Source organism: Microtus oregoni, unplaced genomic scaffold (genome assembly GCF_018167655.1).
Source record: "Microtus oregoni isolate MIOR12 unplaced genomic scaffold, Mior012 000019F_ref0000042, whole genome shotgun sequence".
Lineage (NCBI taxonomy): Eukaryota > Metazoa > Chordata > Mammalia > Rodentia > Cricetidae > Microtus > Microtus oregoni.
In genome coordinates, this window is record NW_024543078.1 from 37289570 (window position 1) to 37307646 (window position 18077).

Genomic DNA, 18077 nt, shown 5'->3' on the forward strand with positions numbered 1-18077 from the left:
GTGTTACAGTGTGGGGGGTGCACAAGTGAAATAGTGCGTGTGGCTCTGGAAACGGGCCTTGCACATTCCCCTGGTGTGCTTTCTATTGCTGCAGTAGACACCAGGACCAAAAGCCACCTGGGTTTATTTCATCTCATGCTTCCACAGTACAGCCCGTCACTGAGGGGAGTCAGGCCCGGAACCTGGATGCAGGAACTGAAGCGGAGCAAGGAGGAGCTCTGCACGCTGGTTTTTTCCCAGGGCTTGCTCAACCTGCTTTCTTTTATAAGCCAGGACCAGCTGCTGAGAGGTGGCGCCACCCACCGTGGATGGAGCCCTCCCACGTCAGTCATTAATGAAGAAAATGCTCCCACAGACTTGTCTACAGGGCAATCTGAGGAAAAGTGTTTTATCAGTTGACACTAAAGATAAGTCCTCTTCAGCTACATAGTGAGTTGGAGGCCGGCCCGGGGGTTGCTATAGCTTGAATCCTAGAACTCTGTCTAGGGCAACAAGGAAATGAAGAAATGACAGACACATGTACTGAAAAGTTGGGGTAGGGTGGACTGGGCTCCCGTGTGTTTATTATATAGGGTTGGACAGAGAGGCACTGTTATTCTATATAGCTGAACAAGGGAGTGGGGTTATTATATACAGATAAACAAGGAGGCAGGTTATTATATCCAGCTAAACAATCAGGGTTATTATATACAGCTGAATGAGGAGGCAGGGTTAGTTACTCTCTGTGGGAGCAGTCTCTGTAGAGGAGCCGACTCCAGGCCGTAAACATCCAGGTAGGGAAAGCTATGGTGGACGTTTTCTGCACACACTGTCAACATTCATTCTCGAGGAGAGGGACTTTGCCACCATTCCGAGCCTCATTGAGGGGATAGGGGACAGTGAGGCTTTGCCAATCTCCTGTGGGTCTGAGACTTTGTCCTTGACTGGTTGTCTCAAGTCAACAGCATGTACTGAATCAGGACATCACACTCTCAGGGCTTCATTAGATACATAAGACCCTGCCGTAGAAAAAAACAAAACAGTAAAACAAACTGGTGATTTAAAAGAAAATGGCCCCCAAAGGGAGTGGCACTATTAAGAGATGTGAGTTTGTTGCAGCAAGTATGGCCTTGTTGGAGGGAGTGTGTCACTGTGGAGGTAGACTTTGAGGACTCGTATATGCTCAATCCATGCCTAGTAGGTCAGCTCACTTCCTGCTGCCAGGACCGAGATGTAGGGCTCTCAACTCCAGCACTCTGTTTGTCCTCATGCCGCCACATCCCGGCATGATAATAAGGGGCTAAACCTCTGAAGATGTAAGCCACCCCACTAAATGTTTTCTTTATAAGAGTTGCCATGGTCATGCTGCCTCTACACAGCAATAGGAACCCTAACTAAGACACGCACAAAAGAAAAATGAGTAACTAAGTGGCCAGCAGCAAGGTAGAAGTGAAAAGGCCACAAGGCAGAGTCATCGCTGTGCCTGTAAGGGGCTAGGTTCTTTCTATATGGAAACAGAGCTAGTTTGACCAACTCATTACATCTCAGAGGGGAAAAAAAAATCTCTGTCCATGCACCCAAAACAGCCTTCTGATGCCCAAGTTAGCCACGCAGGCTTTGTTTTGTTTGTTGTTTGTTTGTTTGTTTGTTTGTTTTTTAGTATTTATTTATTATTCATACAGTATTCTGTCTGTGTGTATGCCTGCAGGCCAGCAGAGGGCACCAGACCTCATTACGGATGGTTGTGAGCCACCATGTGGTTGCTGGGAATTGAACTCAGGACCTTTGGAAGAGCAGTCAGTGCTCTTAACCTCTGAGCCATCTCTCCAGCCCCTTGTTTGTTTGTTTTTGAGATAGGGTCTCACTCCGTCACTCAGGCTGGTTTTAAGCCCTAAGGCTTGACTCAGTTGATCTTTCTGCCCCAGCTTCCCAATTGACTGGAGCTCTAAGTGTGTGTACTACGATGCCCAGCGATGCCCAGCGTAGGTCTCAGTCCTCCCTGTGCTGATTTCTCTTGTCATTGTATAGGTAGACAGTGGTGTTGGTAAACCGTCACAGTGTGTCTCCACTTCTCTGGGGTACGTCTGCTGCTCTACCGAAGGGCCCAGTTTAGTTCATTCACCAAGATGCCAGCTGTAGAGAGGGCTATGGGTGGTTAGCAGCCGGCCTTCCTCTGACTACGATGGCGTCTTTGAGCATTGACCTAATGGGTGTGGAATTGTTTTCTCACCTTAATCCCTTTATCAAATAAGAAACGGAAGCACAGAGAGGGCTAAAGCCTTGATGAGATCACACAGTAAGCTGTTGTTAACTAGGGAAGGATCTCAGGTCTTTTATGGACTCTGCTGCCATTGCCTTAAGATGTGCTGGCATAGCAAAAGGATTTCTTCCTCCCAGTGCCCAGGAGAAGAATGTCCACGCGGATGAAGCATTTGACACTGAATGGCCAACAGTTTTGCTGTTGTTTTACGAGGTTGTTGTTGTTGTTGTTGTTGCTGTTATTTTTGTTAATTTTTTTTTAAATAGGGGTTGGAGAGATGGTTTAGTGTTAAGATCACTTGTGGCTCTTGCAGAAAGTCTGGTTTCAGTTTCCAGCACCTACAACAGAACCCCCTAACTCCAGTTCTGGGGGTTCTGACACACTCTGGACTCCATGAACACCTGCACACACCTGGCACACATAAACTCAAGCAGGCACACACATACCTAAACATTTTTATGGGTGCTTTTCCCCTTTGCGTGTCCGTGCATCATGTACATGCCTGGTGCCCGCAGAGGGCATTAGATCTCCCGGTCTAGAGTTACAGACATTTGTGTGCTGGGAATCAAGCCCAGATCTGCTGCATCTTAACCACTGAGCATCTCTCCAGCCCTTTTCTTGTGATGTTTTTGTTTGTTTTCAGTAGTGAGGATCCACTCCAGACTTCATGAGTACTAGGCAAACATTCCACCACTGAGCCACATCCCAGCCCTGAATTTCCCAGTATCACAGAGCAGTGGATGATTATCTACAGGGGCCACCATTTGATTCTAAGTGCTTACAGCCATACAGCTAAATGTCAGTGGTTAAAATAGCCAGGTCCATGGAGATGTGGCCTCAGGACAAAGACTTGAGCTCAGACAGCACCTTGGTGTTTCAGATATTAGAAACAGATATTAGCAGGTCCCTAGCCATTGAGACCCTCCACTTGCTTAAATGCTTTTGATAACTCTTCACTGCCTGTGTGTGTGTTTAGTTGCCCAGGGGTCTGGTCTTTAGTAATCTATCGGGTCTCACCATCCCCCCTCTTCAACTACATTGTTGCTAGTGGACAGGCTCAGGGTTATGTTGTTCCTTCAAGCTAGAAGTCTCTTGTCTGCATGGTAATCAGCCTGCTATGTCAGCTGATCCAGCTTGTCCTCTGGAGGAACCCCACCCCATGTCCATCCCCACCAATCAGAGGAGACTTTTTTCACCCTCCTTGTTAATCTTCCTCATACTTGAGTTATAGCCCTTGCTGTATTTGTTTGTGCACCCAGCCGTAGTCTTCAAGTATAGTTTTCCAAGGGTGGAACCATAACTAATCTACCTTTGTGCCCCGTGGCATTGCACACTGCGTGGCTTCGCACACTGCCTAGAATGGAGCGGTGTCAGAGTGTTTGCTCGGTGAGTAGTGCCTTGTGAAATGATGTTTCAGAGAGCTTGAATGAAGTCCTTCTCGTGTGCACCCTCATCCTCTCTGCTGTGCAGTACCCCAGGCAAGCTTTTCTTCTGAGATGGACAGTGTAATAAGACCTCTGTCTAGAGCCAGGCGGTGGTAGCCCTCGCTCTTAGTCCCAACACTCGGGAGGCAGAGGCAGGCCTCTGAATTCAAGGCCAGCCTGGTCTACAGAGTGAATTCTAGGACAGCCAGTACTACACAGAGAACACCTTGTCTCAAAACAGACAAACGGAAAGACCTCTGTCTATACTATGACTGAGTATTAAACAATCAAAGCCCCCTCCCCTTTGCTGCCATAGCAATCCACTCTGCTGTTTCTCTTTCACCCCCACAAAATGTTAGAACCGCCCCCCTTCTCTCTCTGAGTCATGCTAGAGAGGTGCTACCAAGTTTTCTCTCTTTGGGATGGGGCAGGAATTTGAGACAGGGTCTCTCTGCATAGCCTTGGCTGTCATGGAATTCACTATGTAGATTCGACTGGCCTCAAACTCACAGAAATCCTCCTGTCTGTCTCCTGAACGCAAGGCATGTGCCACAGCACAATTCTCCTGTCTTCTCTCTCCGCACGATGACCAAACAGCTTCGGCATCCCATGTCAGACTTAAATTAGGGTTTTTTTTTCCTTCTGTGTCTCTGTCGTCATCATCTGGCTCCGCCTTCTTGACAGTGCTCTGAAACACGTGATTGGCTCAGAGGTCTACCTCCCACCTCCTCCGTGACTGACTCTTGTAGACGTGACAACGGGTTTTGAAGTTAACAGTACGCATTTGTTTGAGCTTACATGTATGTGCACGTATGTGTTGCTGGAGGTGGAACCCAAGGCCTTCTGCATACTAGAAAAGCTCTATCACTGAGTCACTTCTGCAACTCCAGTTGGAACAGGATGGCCATGTCTCCTAAGCTCCTCTTCCATACAGTGTCATTGCAAAAAGGGGGTGATAGTTGCCATGGAGTTTCAAATGAGTAATAGCAGCACGAGGAAGGCAAAAGTTCCCAGTAAGTCGAGGCTTAAGCAACCCTAACCCTGACAGTGAGCAAACAGCCTTCAGCATAAAATGAGCATCTCTCTGTACATTCACGTTTACGTTTGCAGCGAGGGAGCGATAGTTATTCTGTCCACATCCAGGGTTAGCGTGGCAGGGAGACGAAATCAAGTGAAGTGCTTGGAAAGAAGAAAGCTGTGTCCTCGGCTTTCGGTGTGTACCACAACTACTGTCTTCCCCCAGCCTCAGAAACTGTGGTGCTGTGTACTGGGCACTGCCGGGGATAGCGTCATTTTCCTAGCGGGCTCCAGAATAGCTGTTCTTTCCTCCACACCTTGAGAAATACCACTGTGATCAAGAAGTAAGCACAGAATAGCTGTTTGTGACAACTTCAGTGTTTGAACCTGGATACTCAAGTTAAATCCCAGCCCTGCCAGTTCTTCTACAGGAGCCTCTCTGACAGGCCATCTCAATTGAAGAAAAGCCTTCATTTCCTCCTCTGTAAAAAGGAGGTGACAGCCCCCAGTGTGGGAATTTAGTGACCGTATGTGTGTGCATACCAAGCTCACCTCTGTGTCTGCCTTGTGGAACTCCGCGTTTCCTAGTATGAAAACTAAGTACCCTCTACTGGGTGACTATGAGCTCCTGGGCTCAAGCTGCCCTACCAGCCCTGACGAAGGCATCACACTAACCAGCTCTCACGGGAAGAAAGAGCATACAGCTTGGCTTCTGGATGGAAACTAAGTCAAAAGTAGGAATGGCAAATAGAAAAGCCCAAATGTACAGTTGCGCCCATTATATGATGTGTGTGATATTAGATGATCCTAATACCCTGAAAGGGGGCAGCTGGAAAGCACATTCAGTGGTGGAGCCCCTGTGGTAGCTCTAGAGAGACCGGAGAAGGGTGGTCATGCCCAGAGTCTAATGGCTGCCCCCTCCGTCTCCGTGCCTGTCCGGATGGGGATCTGAGAGGGAAAAACACATACAAGTGGCCCAGTTTGTTTTGTTTTGTTTTAAACAGGGAAAGAGAGATCCTGAAAAAAGTAAGTTTATGATCTTGTCGACACCATACAAATTCTGGGAAGATGATGGGCAGGTGGCAGTGAACCCCTGGGAGAGGAGCCAATTGCTTAGGCTCCGCAGGAAGTGGATGTTTCTAGTTCCCAGGGGCTTGCTGGCCATGCAGTTCTCTTGGGGTTTCCCAGGGGTTTGTTACCCTTCCATTTTTATCCTCACGATACAATTGTAGGGAGGGAAAAAACCAGAAAGCAGGACCCAACACATCTACCAGTGCAGGCCCTGTTCCCAAATCTTTGACTCGGTCTGTGAAGGAGAAAGGCCTTGAGATTTAAGATCAGCGGGCGCTGCTTCTACCTCAGCCCTGTACTTCAGTCCATGTGAATGTGGTGGATTGCCTGACGCCGCTGAGCTGGCTTGCCGTGCCCCACCATTGTGAGGGACTAAACTCCTTGGGAACTGAGCATGCCTTGAAGATGTTAGTTATCGTCCACCCTCTGGACTGTAGTCACACCCACATAGAGAGTCTAGAGCCATAGTTACGGAGCACATGGCTAGGCTTGTCTTGTGCCAAAACCTAGTGCCTGGCACCTACCGTCTTCGAGCCTGATATGGCAGAGTGTTGGACGCACATGGACACGGAACCTTGCTTGTGTGTGGAGGGCTTGGAGACATGTCGAAACCCATGAGGGGAATGAGTGTTCCATTATAGTTGGGTGAAAGAAAAAAAAGACAGCCGCCAGATGAAGGCACAGGAGGCTGTGGGAGGAGCTAAGAGCAGAGGTTTGGGGGTACCTGAGGGAAGCCAGTTGTGGTCAGGGCAGGATATGGTCAAAGCAGCCTATCTGGTGGAGTAGTTAAAGTGACAGCCTCAGGTCCTGGTGTGGTGGTCCTGCCAGGCTTTTCGGTAGGATGACAGCACCGAGGGGGATGGGGTGTGTGTGAGGGATTGTGAGGGATTTGTGCTGAGGAATTCTGTGACGGTGAAGCGGTGTGTGAACGGCAGAAAGCACATGCTCCCTCATCCCTGCTCATGGCTTGCTCAGCCTACATTCTTAGACCCAGGACCATCAGCCCAGGGGTGGCACCACCCACAATGGACTGGGCCCTCCCACTAAGGCCCTAAGAAAATGCCTTGTAGGCTTGCTTACAGCATTATTTTGTGGGGGCGTTTTTTTTGTTTTTTGGGGTTTTTTTGCCTTTCTTTCATTTTTCTTTTCCTTTCTTCTTTGGGTTCGGGTTTGGGTTTTTTTCGAGACAGCGTTTCCCTGTGTAATCCTGGCTTGGCTGTCCTGGAACTCACTCAAGGTAGACCAGGCTGGCCTTGAATTCAGAGACTCTTTTTCCTGAGTACTGGAATTAAAGATGTGTACCACCACACCCCGAGTATGAAGTTAATTTCTTAATTAAAGTTCCCTTCTCTCAGATAACTTTAGCTTGTGTCAAGGTGACATAAAGCTATCGGGGCATGCTGTAAGTGTTCTTTCTAGGTGCTTCCAAAGTCTAGAAAGTAAGCTGGGGAGGGGAAGAGCAGAGACCGGATGGTCTGCTCAGGGGGGTGGCTGTGTTTAGCAGCAAGGATAAGAGACAGGTTCCCAGACGGCCATGATACGTGTGCCTGTAGCTACTCAGGAGGCTGAAACAGGAGGATTACAAATTCAAGGACAGCCTGACATTCTGAGATCCTGTTTCAAAATTTAAATTTTTCTTTAAAAAAGAAAAGGAGCTATGAATTTATAGCCCAGTGTGCTCAAGTAGTCCCCAGCAAGCAAGCAAGCAAGCAGGCAGCAACCTTTTCCTGCTTGGAGTCCTCCACACCAACAGAGGGCCTCGTGCAGCAAACACAGGTCGCTGAGTTTTAGCTCATTTGTCTGAAGCTTTCATGCAGGCAGAGGATAGGGTGAGTGATCCATTCATTCACCACAGCTCGCCAGGATGACCTCTGGAGGCTCTCAGCTCTGAAAACTGTTCTTCAACCTGTACCAAATACAGGCACCTTGGAGTCTCAGTTGGTTCTGGGCAGTTTGTTTCCAAATCGTGAAATGTACAGGAGATTAGCACCACCTTGCCGTTTTGTCTGAGCTATAACTGCCAGTCCCAGGGTCCTGCTGTTGCGTTGGGCATCTGTGACTGTGGGTCCCTCCCAGCTGCTCCTTGGACCTTTCAGAGCAGCTCCCTTTTCTGGACAGAAAGGGAAAGTGTATCCCCCAGTGTGGCTTTCCACCTCCTGGTTCTGAGTGGTTTGGACCCTTTGAGGTTGGCCTGAAGGAATCTCACTACGAGTAGCCAGCATCTGACTAACCAGTGTTCCCTTTATCTGGTGATCAATCCTTTAAAGGCATCTCCTGAAAGCCAGATTTATGGGGGTCAGATAGATTCCAGCAGGGAGGGGTTTCCGCTGCAGCCCAGAGCTGGGGGAGACGGCTGCCACACTTCCGGGTGAGGGGCACTCACGTGGCGCTGAGGAATCCTCTTCTTAGTTCCCCACTATTCCACCCACCATATCCTTTGTGAGGAGAGAGGGAAGAGGAGAAGGCCTGCAGCCTCCAGCCTGCATTCCTAGACACCGACTCACTGCAGCCCGCGGCCACCGGAGCAACAGAGCCCTGGGAAATGTCAAAAGGAGTTATGCTCAGGGGCTCCCTGGCCCTGGCCTCTGTGCCTTGATTTTCTTCCATCTACACTCCGTTCATCAGATGAAAATCAAAGGATAAATTTGATGTTAGCTGCAGATTTAAATAGGGGCTCCCTCCTTGCCTGATTGAATTACAGGGGAGCGTAGTACATCTGGGCTCTGTAGCTGGAGGAAAAAGAGCTTCCAGCCAGCCACCAGCCCTCAGTGTCCTGTGGTGCCTCCTTTCCACTCTGCTTCACCCCCCTGTGGCCCTTGTGTGGCCCCCAGCCAAGATCCTGATTCCTTCGAGACTGGCTCAAGAGATTTAATCTCAACTTGAGGTCCAAGGAAAACAGGGAGCCCACCAGCCCCTTATAGGAATGAAAGGATGTTGAAGCTATGTAGAGACCTAACCCAAAGCCTAGACCGGCAGAGGCTTTCTAAAGGCTACGCATCTAGTGCAGAAGTTGAACAGTAGTCTCAATGATATTAACAGCTAGCATTTATCAACTCTTAATGTGTTCCAGACTCAATGCCAAGGGCTTAAGGGGAGTGCATTGTTGCATTCAAACCCAGACAGTCTGGCTCTGGGCCCAGGCTGCACTACCCCAGTCCAGCATGGTGAAGCACAGCCTATCCTGTCTAGCTTAGGTTCAGATCCTGGCTTCCCTTCCTAGTTGTTCAGTTAGATAACCTCAGTGTACCTCAGTTCCTTCCTCTCTAAGGGGGGTGGGGTGGGTACGGCACTACCAAATAGTGGGTTAACCGTCATTCCCAATGTTGCAAGCAGTTCGAGGTGCAGGCTGCGTGGCCATCCCGTGCTCACTCTTCTCCACTGATGAGGTGCAGGCTGCATGCCCCCTCCCCGCTCGCTCTCCACTGCTTCTAGAGCTGCAGTGCTGTCTGCAGTGGTAAATGGGCAAACCTGAATTCAGCATCCACTACAGATGCCAAAACCTTTAATTTTGGAGACAGGGTCTCACTATGCAGCCTGGCTGGCCTGGAACTCTCTATGACAACCAGTCTGGCTTCAAACTCCCAGAGATCCACCTGTCTCTGCTAGAATACCACACTTAGCACTCAGAGCCATTTTTAACCATGTTTCTGCACTGTCTTTGAGTTTTTACTTTTTTTGGTTTTTCTTATTTATTTATTAAGGATTTCTGCCTCCTCCCCGCAACCGCTTCCCATTTCCCTCCCCCTCCCCCCTTTTTTGGGTTTTTCGAGACAGGGTTTCTCTGTAGCTTTGGTGCCTGTCCCGGAACTAGCTCTTGTAGACCAGGCTGGCCTCAATCTCACAGAAATCCACCTGCCTCTACCTCCTGAGTGCTGGGATTAAAGGCGTGCGCCACCACCACCAGGCTAAGTTTTTACATTTTTAAATGGTTGAGGGGGTAAACAAACAAATAAGAAAGCCATAGACTATTTCACATCACCAGAAAATTATACAAAATTCAAATATCAGTATCCACAAATAAAGTTTTATTGAAACACAGCTGTATTTATTTGTTTATATTTTACTGAGGATGCTGTGTTATTGAATATTGAGTAGCTAGGACAGGGTCTATATGATCTTTGACCTATTTGACCTCTAACCCCTTACAGAAGAAAGTGTTTTGCCCCCCTCCAGAGGCATTATTCTTACTGGGGTTGAGATCCATCCTCACTATTAACAAGGTGTTTTCAAGCTGGCAATAACCCCTCAGAACTGTGTTTTTGTCATTTGTTCAGTGGGTGTAACATGTATGTAACATGTATGTAACATGTATGCCGCACAAAGGCTTTTTTGTTTATTTCGTTTTGTTTGTTTTTTGAGACAGGTTTTCTCTGTTTAACAGCCCTGGCTGTCCTGGAACTCACTCTGTAGACCAGGCTGGCCTCAAAACTCAGAGATCCACGTGTCTCTGCCTCCTGGGTGCTGGGATTAAGAAAGGCACGTGCCACCACTGCCAGACTGGGCCATTTTAAAACAGTAGAGAATGTTTGGTGAGCACTTAACCCAGGGCCAAGGACATACTACATGCTCAGTGAACGCTCCTTGCCAGGATACAGACCTAGGCTCTTACCACACAGGCCAGCCAGGCTGCACACCCAGCGGGAGAAATGGAAAAGCAGTCCCTTGTCACCTAGGGATCACTTCTGTCTTGGACCTCCCTGTCACCCTTCACTGTGACAAATAGTTGCTGTTTGACTAGGTGTGCATACCAGGTGGGAAGAGCCTGTGTCTCAGCCCTCCTGTCCATCAAGGCCTGGGTGGCTCCTCGTCCCCTCCAGCAGTCTCCCTTTACCCTCTGTAGCCCTCTAGACTCGGGGAGAGGAGATCTTCATGTAGGCTCTGGTTTGGTCTGCTCCTATCCCAGATATCTAGGGCTTTCGCTCTCCTGGACGGCTCCTCATATCATCGTCTCTTCCACCTGTCCATTCTCCGGTGGGAGAAGCATAGTAACACTGGACACTAGCCTACTTTACTTTCTGTCGCTGTGGTAAACACCAGGACCAAAAGCAGCTTGGGGAGGGAAGGGTTTATTTCAGCTTACACTTCCAGGTCAGAGCCCTTCCTTGAGGGGTCAGGAGAGGCGCTCAAGGCAGGAGCCTGGAGTACAAATCTTGAGGAAAGCTACTTCCTACTTGCTCTTTTCATTTTCTGCTAGCTTTATTTATTTTTTATTTTATTTTTTTACGACAAGGTCTTGCTGTAGGTGATGACACACACCTTTATTCCCAGCACGCAGAAGGCAGAGGCAGGTGGATCTCCGAGTTCAAAGACCAGCCTGGTCTACAGAGCGAGTTCCTGGGCATCCAGGGCTACATGAACCCTGTTTTCGAAAACAAAACAAACAACAAAAAGACAGACGCTTCCTACGTAGTACTGGGCCTGCCGCTTTCTCCGGGTTAAAAGTGTGGGCAACTGTACCTGGCCCTCTGCTAGCTTTCTTACACTTTCTAGACTCACCTGCTGGGCCCTCCCACATCAATCATCAATCAAGACAGTTCCTCAGGGACAGGGCCACAGACCAGTCTGATTGAGGTAATTCTTCAGTTGAGGTTTCCCTTGTACAGACGGTGGAAGAAACACCACTGTTTACTGGGATCAATAAGTGACTTATGGGAACGAAGCTGGGTGTCCCAGCCTCATCACTGAATGGCTTTCGGCCAGCAGCAAGTCACCTAATCTCTGGCCACTTCACTTTCCTATAATATAAAGTGGGGATGATTCCATCTCAGAGAATGCCTACCCTGGGCCCTGTTTCCTTGTCCGGCAGCACAGCCCTGCCCCAGAGTGGAAGTGACCAGCTCCCTTGAGGCTGTCCCCAGACCAAGCCAGAGGGAGTAGGTGGATGGGAGTCCCCACACCAGGACAGAACCAGTCCGGAGCTGAAGATGTTTCTAGGGAGCGGCCTCCCTTCCTGGAGAGACCCCCACCTCCCGTGGGTGTCTCTCTGCCGATGCTGGCTGACGTGCTTTTCACGTCTCTGCCGAGTCAGTCCCGCGGGCAGCTCTTCAGGCTGGGGACATTCGGACTCGGATGTGTTGGCCCTCCCGCGCTGTCCCGCCCTGAGCTGTGCGGTGGACGCGCGGCTACCTCCAGTTATTGTCTACCGCGCTTGCCTGCAGCCTCGCTCCCGCCCGGGCTCCACCCCTCACTGCGAGCTCTGTTTCCTAAGAGCTGCTCCAACCACACACCTCGGTTCTGCCCGAGCCCCTCCTCTTCCTCCCTCCCTCATTCGGGGTGGGTGGGACTGAAGGCCGGGACTAACTTGACAGCAGCATCTCATTTTTAGCTAATCACCGGCCCCTTCCCCAGAATGCCTGAGTGTTCACAGCCTCTGAAGAGAGGTGCTTCTCCCGCAGCCCCGAGGAGCCACGGGGCTCCCGAGCACTAGGGAGGAGAAGCACCACCCTTGTGCCCCTGCGGGAATCTGCCAGGGAGCCAGGGGCCTAGAGTCCTCTCTCCTGCTCCGGAGGCAGAGGTGAGCACCGGGCGGCCGGCTCCAACCAGAGGTGCCGGGAACCCCGCCTGTCATGGTGGCCGTCTGCAGCCAGCCTGAGGCACTCCCAGACGGGGTTGCAGCTGAGCCTGTTTATCTGGTGTGGGAAGAAGATGGGGAGTTACTTGTCTGTCCCGGCTTACTTCACCTCCAGAGACCCCTTTAGGTGAGTTGCTCTCCAAGTCCTCCTCCTCATCCCCTCTCCCGGCCCCTGCTCCTGAGGGGAAGGCTGATGTCTTCCTTGTTCTCCTGACTTCACTTGTGCCTGGTTTTGCCAGAAGAGCTTATACCAGGGCAGAAGCGGCCTGGAAAGAGCACCCCGATGTCCTGAAAACAGGGAGGTGAAGGAAGCGCCTAGGAGCCCGGGCTTGCCTTCCTAACGCACTTTGGTTGTTGCCGTTTCTGGGGAGAACCACAAGTGGGTTGCCTTCTGTAACCCTCTCATGTCTTACCTACAGGCCGTGCTGCCTGCCCAGGAGTTAGTCCCAACAAGCAGGATGGGCAGGTTTTGCCAAACTGAAAGCTGGCAAGGCCTGGGTGTAAGTAGCCTGGTACACAGTAGGCACTGTGTATGTGTTCTCTTAATAGCAAGCATATTTGCCCTGGCCTTGAATGGTCTCTTAGCTCCCGTGAGTGAAGTTTCTGGGTCAGCCCCCAGGTCTGAGTGTCCGCAGGGGCTCTCTGTGGGCCCTTCCACGAGGAGGCGTGAAACTTTCTTCCCCTGACCTGTCTGTCTCTGCTCTTTGCCCCACCCCACCTTCAAGAGAAACTCCCCAGGGGGTTTCTGGCCCTCTGGGTCCCTTCTGAATGGAGCCATTCCTGCCTGGGGTGGGGCTTGTTTTTATTCTTTGGGAGAAACCTGTTTTTCTGAGGGCTGCCTCCCCTCTACCAGTAGTCCTGCCTAACTTTTTCTTCCAGCTTCCCCAGCCCAGCTTGGTGACCAGATCTCACTCCTAGGATAGTAATCTGTGGCTGTCCCTGGGCAGAAGAGCTGCTACCACGAGGTTTCAGTGAATGACTGGGCCCTTGTAGAGTTCTGGGAAGCAGAGACTGAGAGGGACTGGTCTCAGTGACACAGCAACCATCCTGCTAGGCACTTCAGGCTTTTGTCTGTCAAGCCTGAAAAGAGACTGTGAAGCCCCATTTTACTGATGAAGCTCCCAGACTCAACAGCGGCAAAATGCAAGGCTTGCTTTGGTTTTGGAGTTTCTCGTCCTTGGGGGTTAGAGGGCTGCAGCTGCCTCTGTCCACATCTCCCTCACACACCTGCTCTCAGGTTCACTTTCCCCTCAGCAGAGCAGAAAAGGGATGTTTTTGCCAGGTTTATTGAGGTCTTAGTTTTGTTTTTTTCTGAATTGTGGAAAGAAGTTGCTCTGAGTTTAGGAGGTGGATTTTACCTTGCGGAATCCAAATGCCAAGTGGTGTAGTAGCCATTTTTTTCGGGTCCTTGTTCCTCTAAGTCCTGGAAAGGAATCTTGGGGGAAGGGTTGTTCCTTTGGCGACCAGGAACACTGTGCCCTTTTAATCTGTGTGGTCATGAGCTTCTCTGGAGCTGGAGCAGGTAATGAACTTCTGAGAGCTGGGTCCCCAGAGCCTCCCAGGTCCAACAGTCCTTTGTCTTGTTCTACACCAGCCTCTGGGAAACCTGATGACCTCACCTCCATTCCCCAGGCTCTGTTTGCCCAGCTGGAATCAAAAGGGCACTGGCTTGCAGTGGACCCTCAGCCCTCTCCACATTCCTGAAGCTACTGCTGAAGGGGGGCAGCACGAGGCTTTGTGCCCCAGGGGAGGGACCGCCTGAACTCTCTGCTTTCCAAGCTTTCGGGCTAAATCACTACCTGGTCATAAAGCTGCCTCCCACCAGCCCCCTCCTTCCTATGTGTGCTCCTCTGTGACCAAGTGCCTGTCCCCTCCCGAGGCCTGTTTGTTCCTACACAGAAGGCAGGGATGAGACTTCCTGGGCTCCTGAACCAGAGCCCTTCCTGGATTGTGTCAAACAAGTTAAGTCCTTGACCCTCAGGCCTCTGGAGGAGTAAAGTCCTGGAGTTCTGGGCTGTGGTTGCAAGGAAGGTGACGCAACCAGATTCCATGGGACGTGATCAGGCGTGACCATGTGATGGGGAAAGAGGGAGATGGGAAGGAAGGGTGTCATCCCTGTACCCTGTACACCCCCCGGCCTGGCAGTCCTCACTAGCACAGAGTACATGGTCTTCCTTGTCTGCCCCAGGTAAGGAAACACCTCAGACTGTCCGCTTACAGAAGACGTAAATTAGGGAGTGGTCTTTTTGTGTAGTGCCGATGAGGCCACAGCCTCACACATTTATCAGTGGGAGCTCTTGCCACTGAGTTATGTTCCTCAGTCGGAAGAGTGACGGGTGCCCTCTTCACCCCATCTTTGAAGAAATTCCCTAGTGTAGAATTTCCCTTAATGTCCAACATTGCTTTAATGAGCTTGCTTCCTACATTATCTCTTGAAGAAAACAAACACAGCTTTGCATTATAAATTAGCAACCCATGTTTAAAAAGAAAACTTACTCAACATAGTAATAAGCTTTGGCAGCCTCCCTTCAGCCTTCTGAGACTTTCTTATCTGAAGAAGCGAAGGGCTTGGATCAGGTAAATGGTTCCTAACTGTAACTTGTTTGGCTACTCAGGCATGCAGACTTTCCCCTCCCGGGGAGAGGAAGCCCTCTGTGAAGCTGCACACTTTATTTGAACCGCCAGCCTCCTGGCTTTACAGTTCACGCCATGGTTGAGCAGAAACTTGGTGTATGTCGGGTGGATTCTGTAAAAACGGAATAACAACTTTAGTCCACACGAGGCGCAGTGTATTTGCAGATGATTTCAATCCATAGGGTCTTCGGGGAGAAGCACCAGAGGGGGTGTGGCGGTGGATCCATGCCCCTGTTCATATCTACCCTGGTGGGCCCTGGAGGACAATTGGCACCCCTACTTCGTGGTACCCTCCGGTTATGTAGCTTCTTTTTCTCCTACTTAGCCTAGTCCAAACTCAGAGACAAGAGGCTGACAGCAGCAGCCAGAGCTACTTCTCGAGAGATGAGAGCATCCAGCTCCGCCGTCCCCAGGACATGGGAGGGCCTGTGCTTTAATTTGTGTAAACCCACCCAAGTGATGGCTCTTCAGTTCCCTCACGCCACAGGCTTGAGAGCTTACCTGTAAACATCGGTCTGGTTTGGATGTGTGTGAAGGTGGGGCCTGTATCACTTGGCTTCTCTCAGCACTTACCTTAGGTGTTGGTAAGGTTGGTCCTTAGGTGTTGTAGATGCACAGTAATGAGGCCCTGATTGCTAAGACTCCACGAAATTCATTCCAGCACCTCCCCTTTCTCCCGGAAGCCTGCTTAATTCTAGGTGAATAGATCTGTATTCCCTGGGTGTGGAGGGAAGAGGGTCCATCTCCATTGCCCTTACTGTTCTCAAATTGGAGAAGAAAGGAAATGGAAGACTTCCTGGGCAGCTGCTGTGACTGCCCCTTGGGGGTTTTTCACCTGATGTCATTTTCACAGCTCCACGAGAGTCACTGAGCAGCTGGCTTCAGTGAAAGGTGGCGGTTACCTGGGAAAGTCTCAGCTGGTCACTGATGCCTTCTCTGTAGAGTCAGGGCGGAGGGAAGTAGCGCCCTGTTCTCATTCACCCTGTCTGTCTGCCCAGCCTTTCAAAGGCTCCCCTTAGGTTCAGCTCCTGTCCCTGGCCTCCTGTGTGTCTCTCTGAGGTTTTTAACTCTGCATACCTGATTCCTCAGGAGCCCTGGTTTTTCTGACCCACCATTACTGCCTCCTAGCTGGGTGCTTTGGGGTCTGAGCCAGAGAAGACTGACTTGTTGAAGCTCTCACAAATTGAAAGCTGGGGGCGGGGAGGAAAGGCATGGCTTATGAGACTCGGAGGTGGGACAGACATCTTTGCATGGTGCCCCCTTTCCACGGTGTATTTTGGAGTCTGTGACAGACATTACCACTGGAGAACAGAACAGTGGGTCCATGAATGAAGAGAATGGATGTTCCCAGTTACACTGGCTAAGCTAAGGGGGAAACAGCATGAAGGGCTAGCACTCAACTTGGGCTGTCACGGTTCCAGTCTTCCAGTTACTGGAGACAGGAATCCTGAAGCCTGGCAGTTTAGACATGCCGTGTCTGAGGTAAGCTGCGGCAGAGATGGTCACAGCTTCGTCACCTGGGTGTTGATCAACTAATAGCAGGTATCGTTAATAGCTCAGCTAGCGCTCTGAAGTCTCCAGTGGCCTGAGAGTCCCATCGAGTTCCTTGTCAAGAGCAGAGCTTAAGGGACCTGCAGCCAGTTCTGTCAGCTGCTCGCCGTCCTGTACTTCAGGCACCTGTGCAGTATCTGGCCGTACTCTACAAAGACATTCCATGACACACAACGTGCGTTGGCGATGTCGTTCTCCAGCCAGGTGTGCTTCCCAGGAGGCTGGTGTGGCTGCTACTGCGTGCCTACACTTGTTTCTCTGCCTGTTCCCTTGCCTGGCAAGAGCTACTTGCAGTGAACAAAAGCAGGATACTGGCAGTAGAAAGGAGGGTGTGTTCTGGTGCTCCCATACCCTGAGGTGGCGCACATACCATTGTGAGGGTGTAACAGAGCCCAGGCCTGCAGTCGGGTACAAATATGCCTGCACCAGCTTTTCACTACAGCAGACTGGAAAGGGACAGGTCTGATGACTTGGGACCTTAGTACTCCCGCGTTAGCTCATGGTTACTCCTGACACATGGTTCCTGCACCATTTTCAGCTTGAAAACATTTGCTGAAGGCCTACTCTGCCTAGCCCATGGCCTGGATACTGAGTGTACCAAGAGGGACTAGGACCCTGTCTCTCCTCTCAAGGACTTTACAGTCTGATGAAAGAGAAGGCCGCTTACACAAGAGTGTGAAGTCAGGAGTGGGAAGACGAGAAGCCCTTGCTTCTAGTGCTGGCTTTCCTGCTAGGTGCCTCCCAGTCACTCAGAACCATTTACCCTCACAGCCACTCTGAGTGCCTGAGACCATCTTACCGTTTCACAGATGAGAAAGGGGATAACCCAGATCAGGTAGGTGGCAGGTGGTGTTTCTGAGATAAGAGACCTCAAGTAGCTCCTTGGACACTTCTAGGAGACACATTTTCACAATCAAACTTCCTGTTCCTGGCTGGGTAGCGGTGGCACATGCCTTTAGTCCCTGCACTCAAGAGGAAGAGGCAGGGGGATCTCTGAGTTTGAGGTCAGCCTGGTCTACAGAGTGAGTTCCAGGACAGCCAGGACTAATCAGAGAAACTCTGTTTCAAAACACCAAAATCAAAACAGACAAACAAACAAACCAACCCAACTTCCTGTTCTCTAGATCAGTCTTTCAGTCTTTCTGTTCCTTTTTGCACGGTGCTCCCTGAGCCCAGGTAGATGCTTCGGCTGGGAGAGCACTCCAGAACCCTGCGCTTTGATCAGTTGTTTTATGTAAGAGTCTCTGTCCTGCTAGACCTTGGAGCAGGATCCTGACGTTGGCTGTTAATTACATCTGGCTAACAAAGCTTCTAAGAAAGCCAGGCATGGTGATGAATGCCTTTACTGTCAGTACTTGAAGATGGACATCTCTGCGTTCCATGGAAGCTAGGGCTACATAGTCAGACCCTGTCTCAAACACAGCCCTCTAAGGGAACTTGTCCAAGCTGGGTATAGTGGGAGGTAAGGCAGGAGGATTACTGTGAGCTCAGGACTATCTTGGGTTACAGAGTGAACATCTATCACAGAACAAAAAAAAAAAAAAAACAATAACAAGGCCAGGTATGGTAA

General features: G+C 50.4%; 1 protein-coding gene across 2 annotated transcripts in view; it reads left to right on the plus strand.

Annotated features, from left to right (window-relative positions):
- The window catches only part of LOC121459809 (LIM domain kinase 2), a 67680-nt gene that overhangs the window by 25610 nt on the left and 23993 nt on the right, over positions 1–18077 (plus strand). Inside the window, exon 1 of one of the 2 annotated variants that reach the window (XM_041669833.1) lies at positions 12122–12449. The exons of the other annotated variant lie outside the window; for it this stretch is intronic. Within the exon in view, the coding sequence (XP_041525767.1) occupies positions 12397–12449 (53 nt within the window). The 5' untranslated portion in view covers positions 12122–12396. Of the gene's footprint in view, positions 1–12121; positions 12450–18077 lie in introns of those variants that run through there. 2 annotated transcript variants of the gene reach the window in all.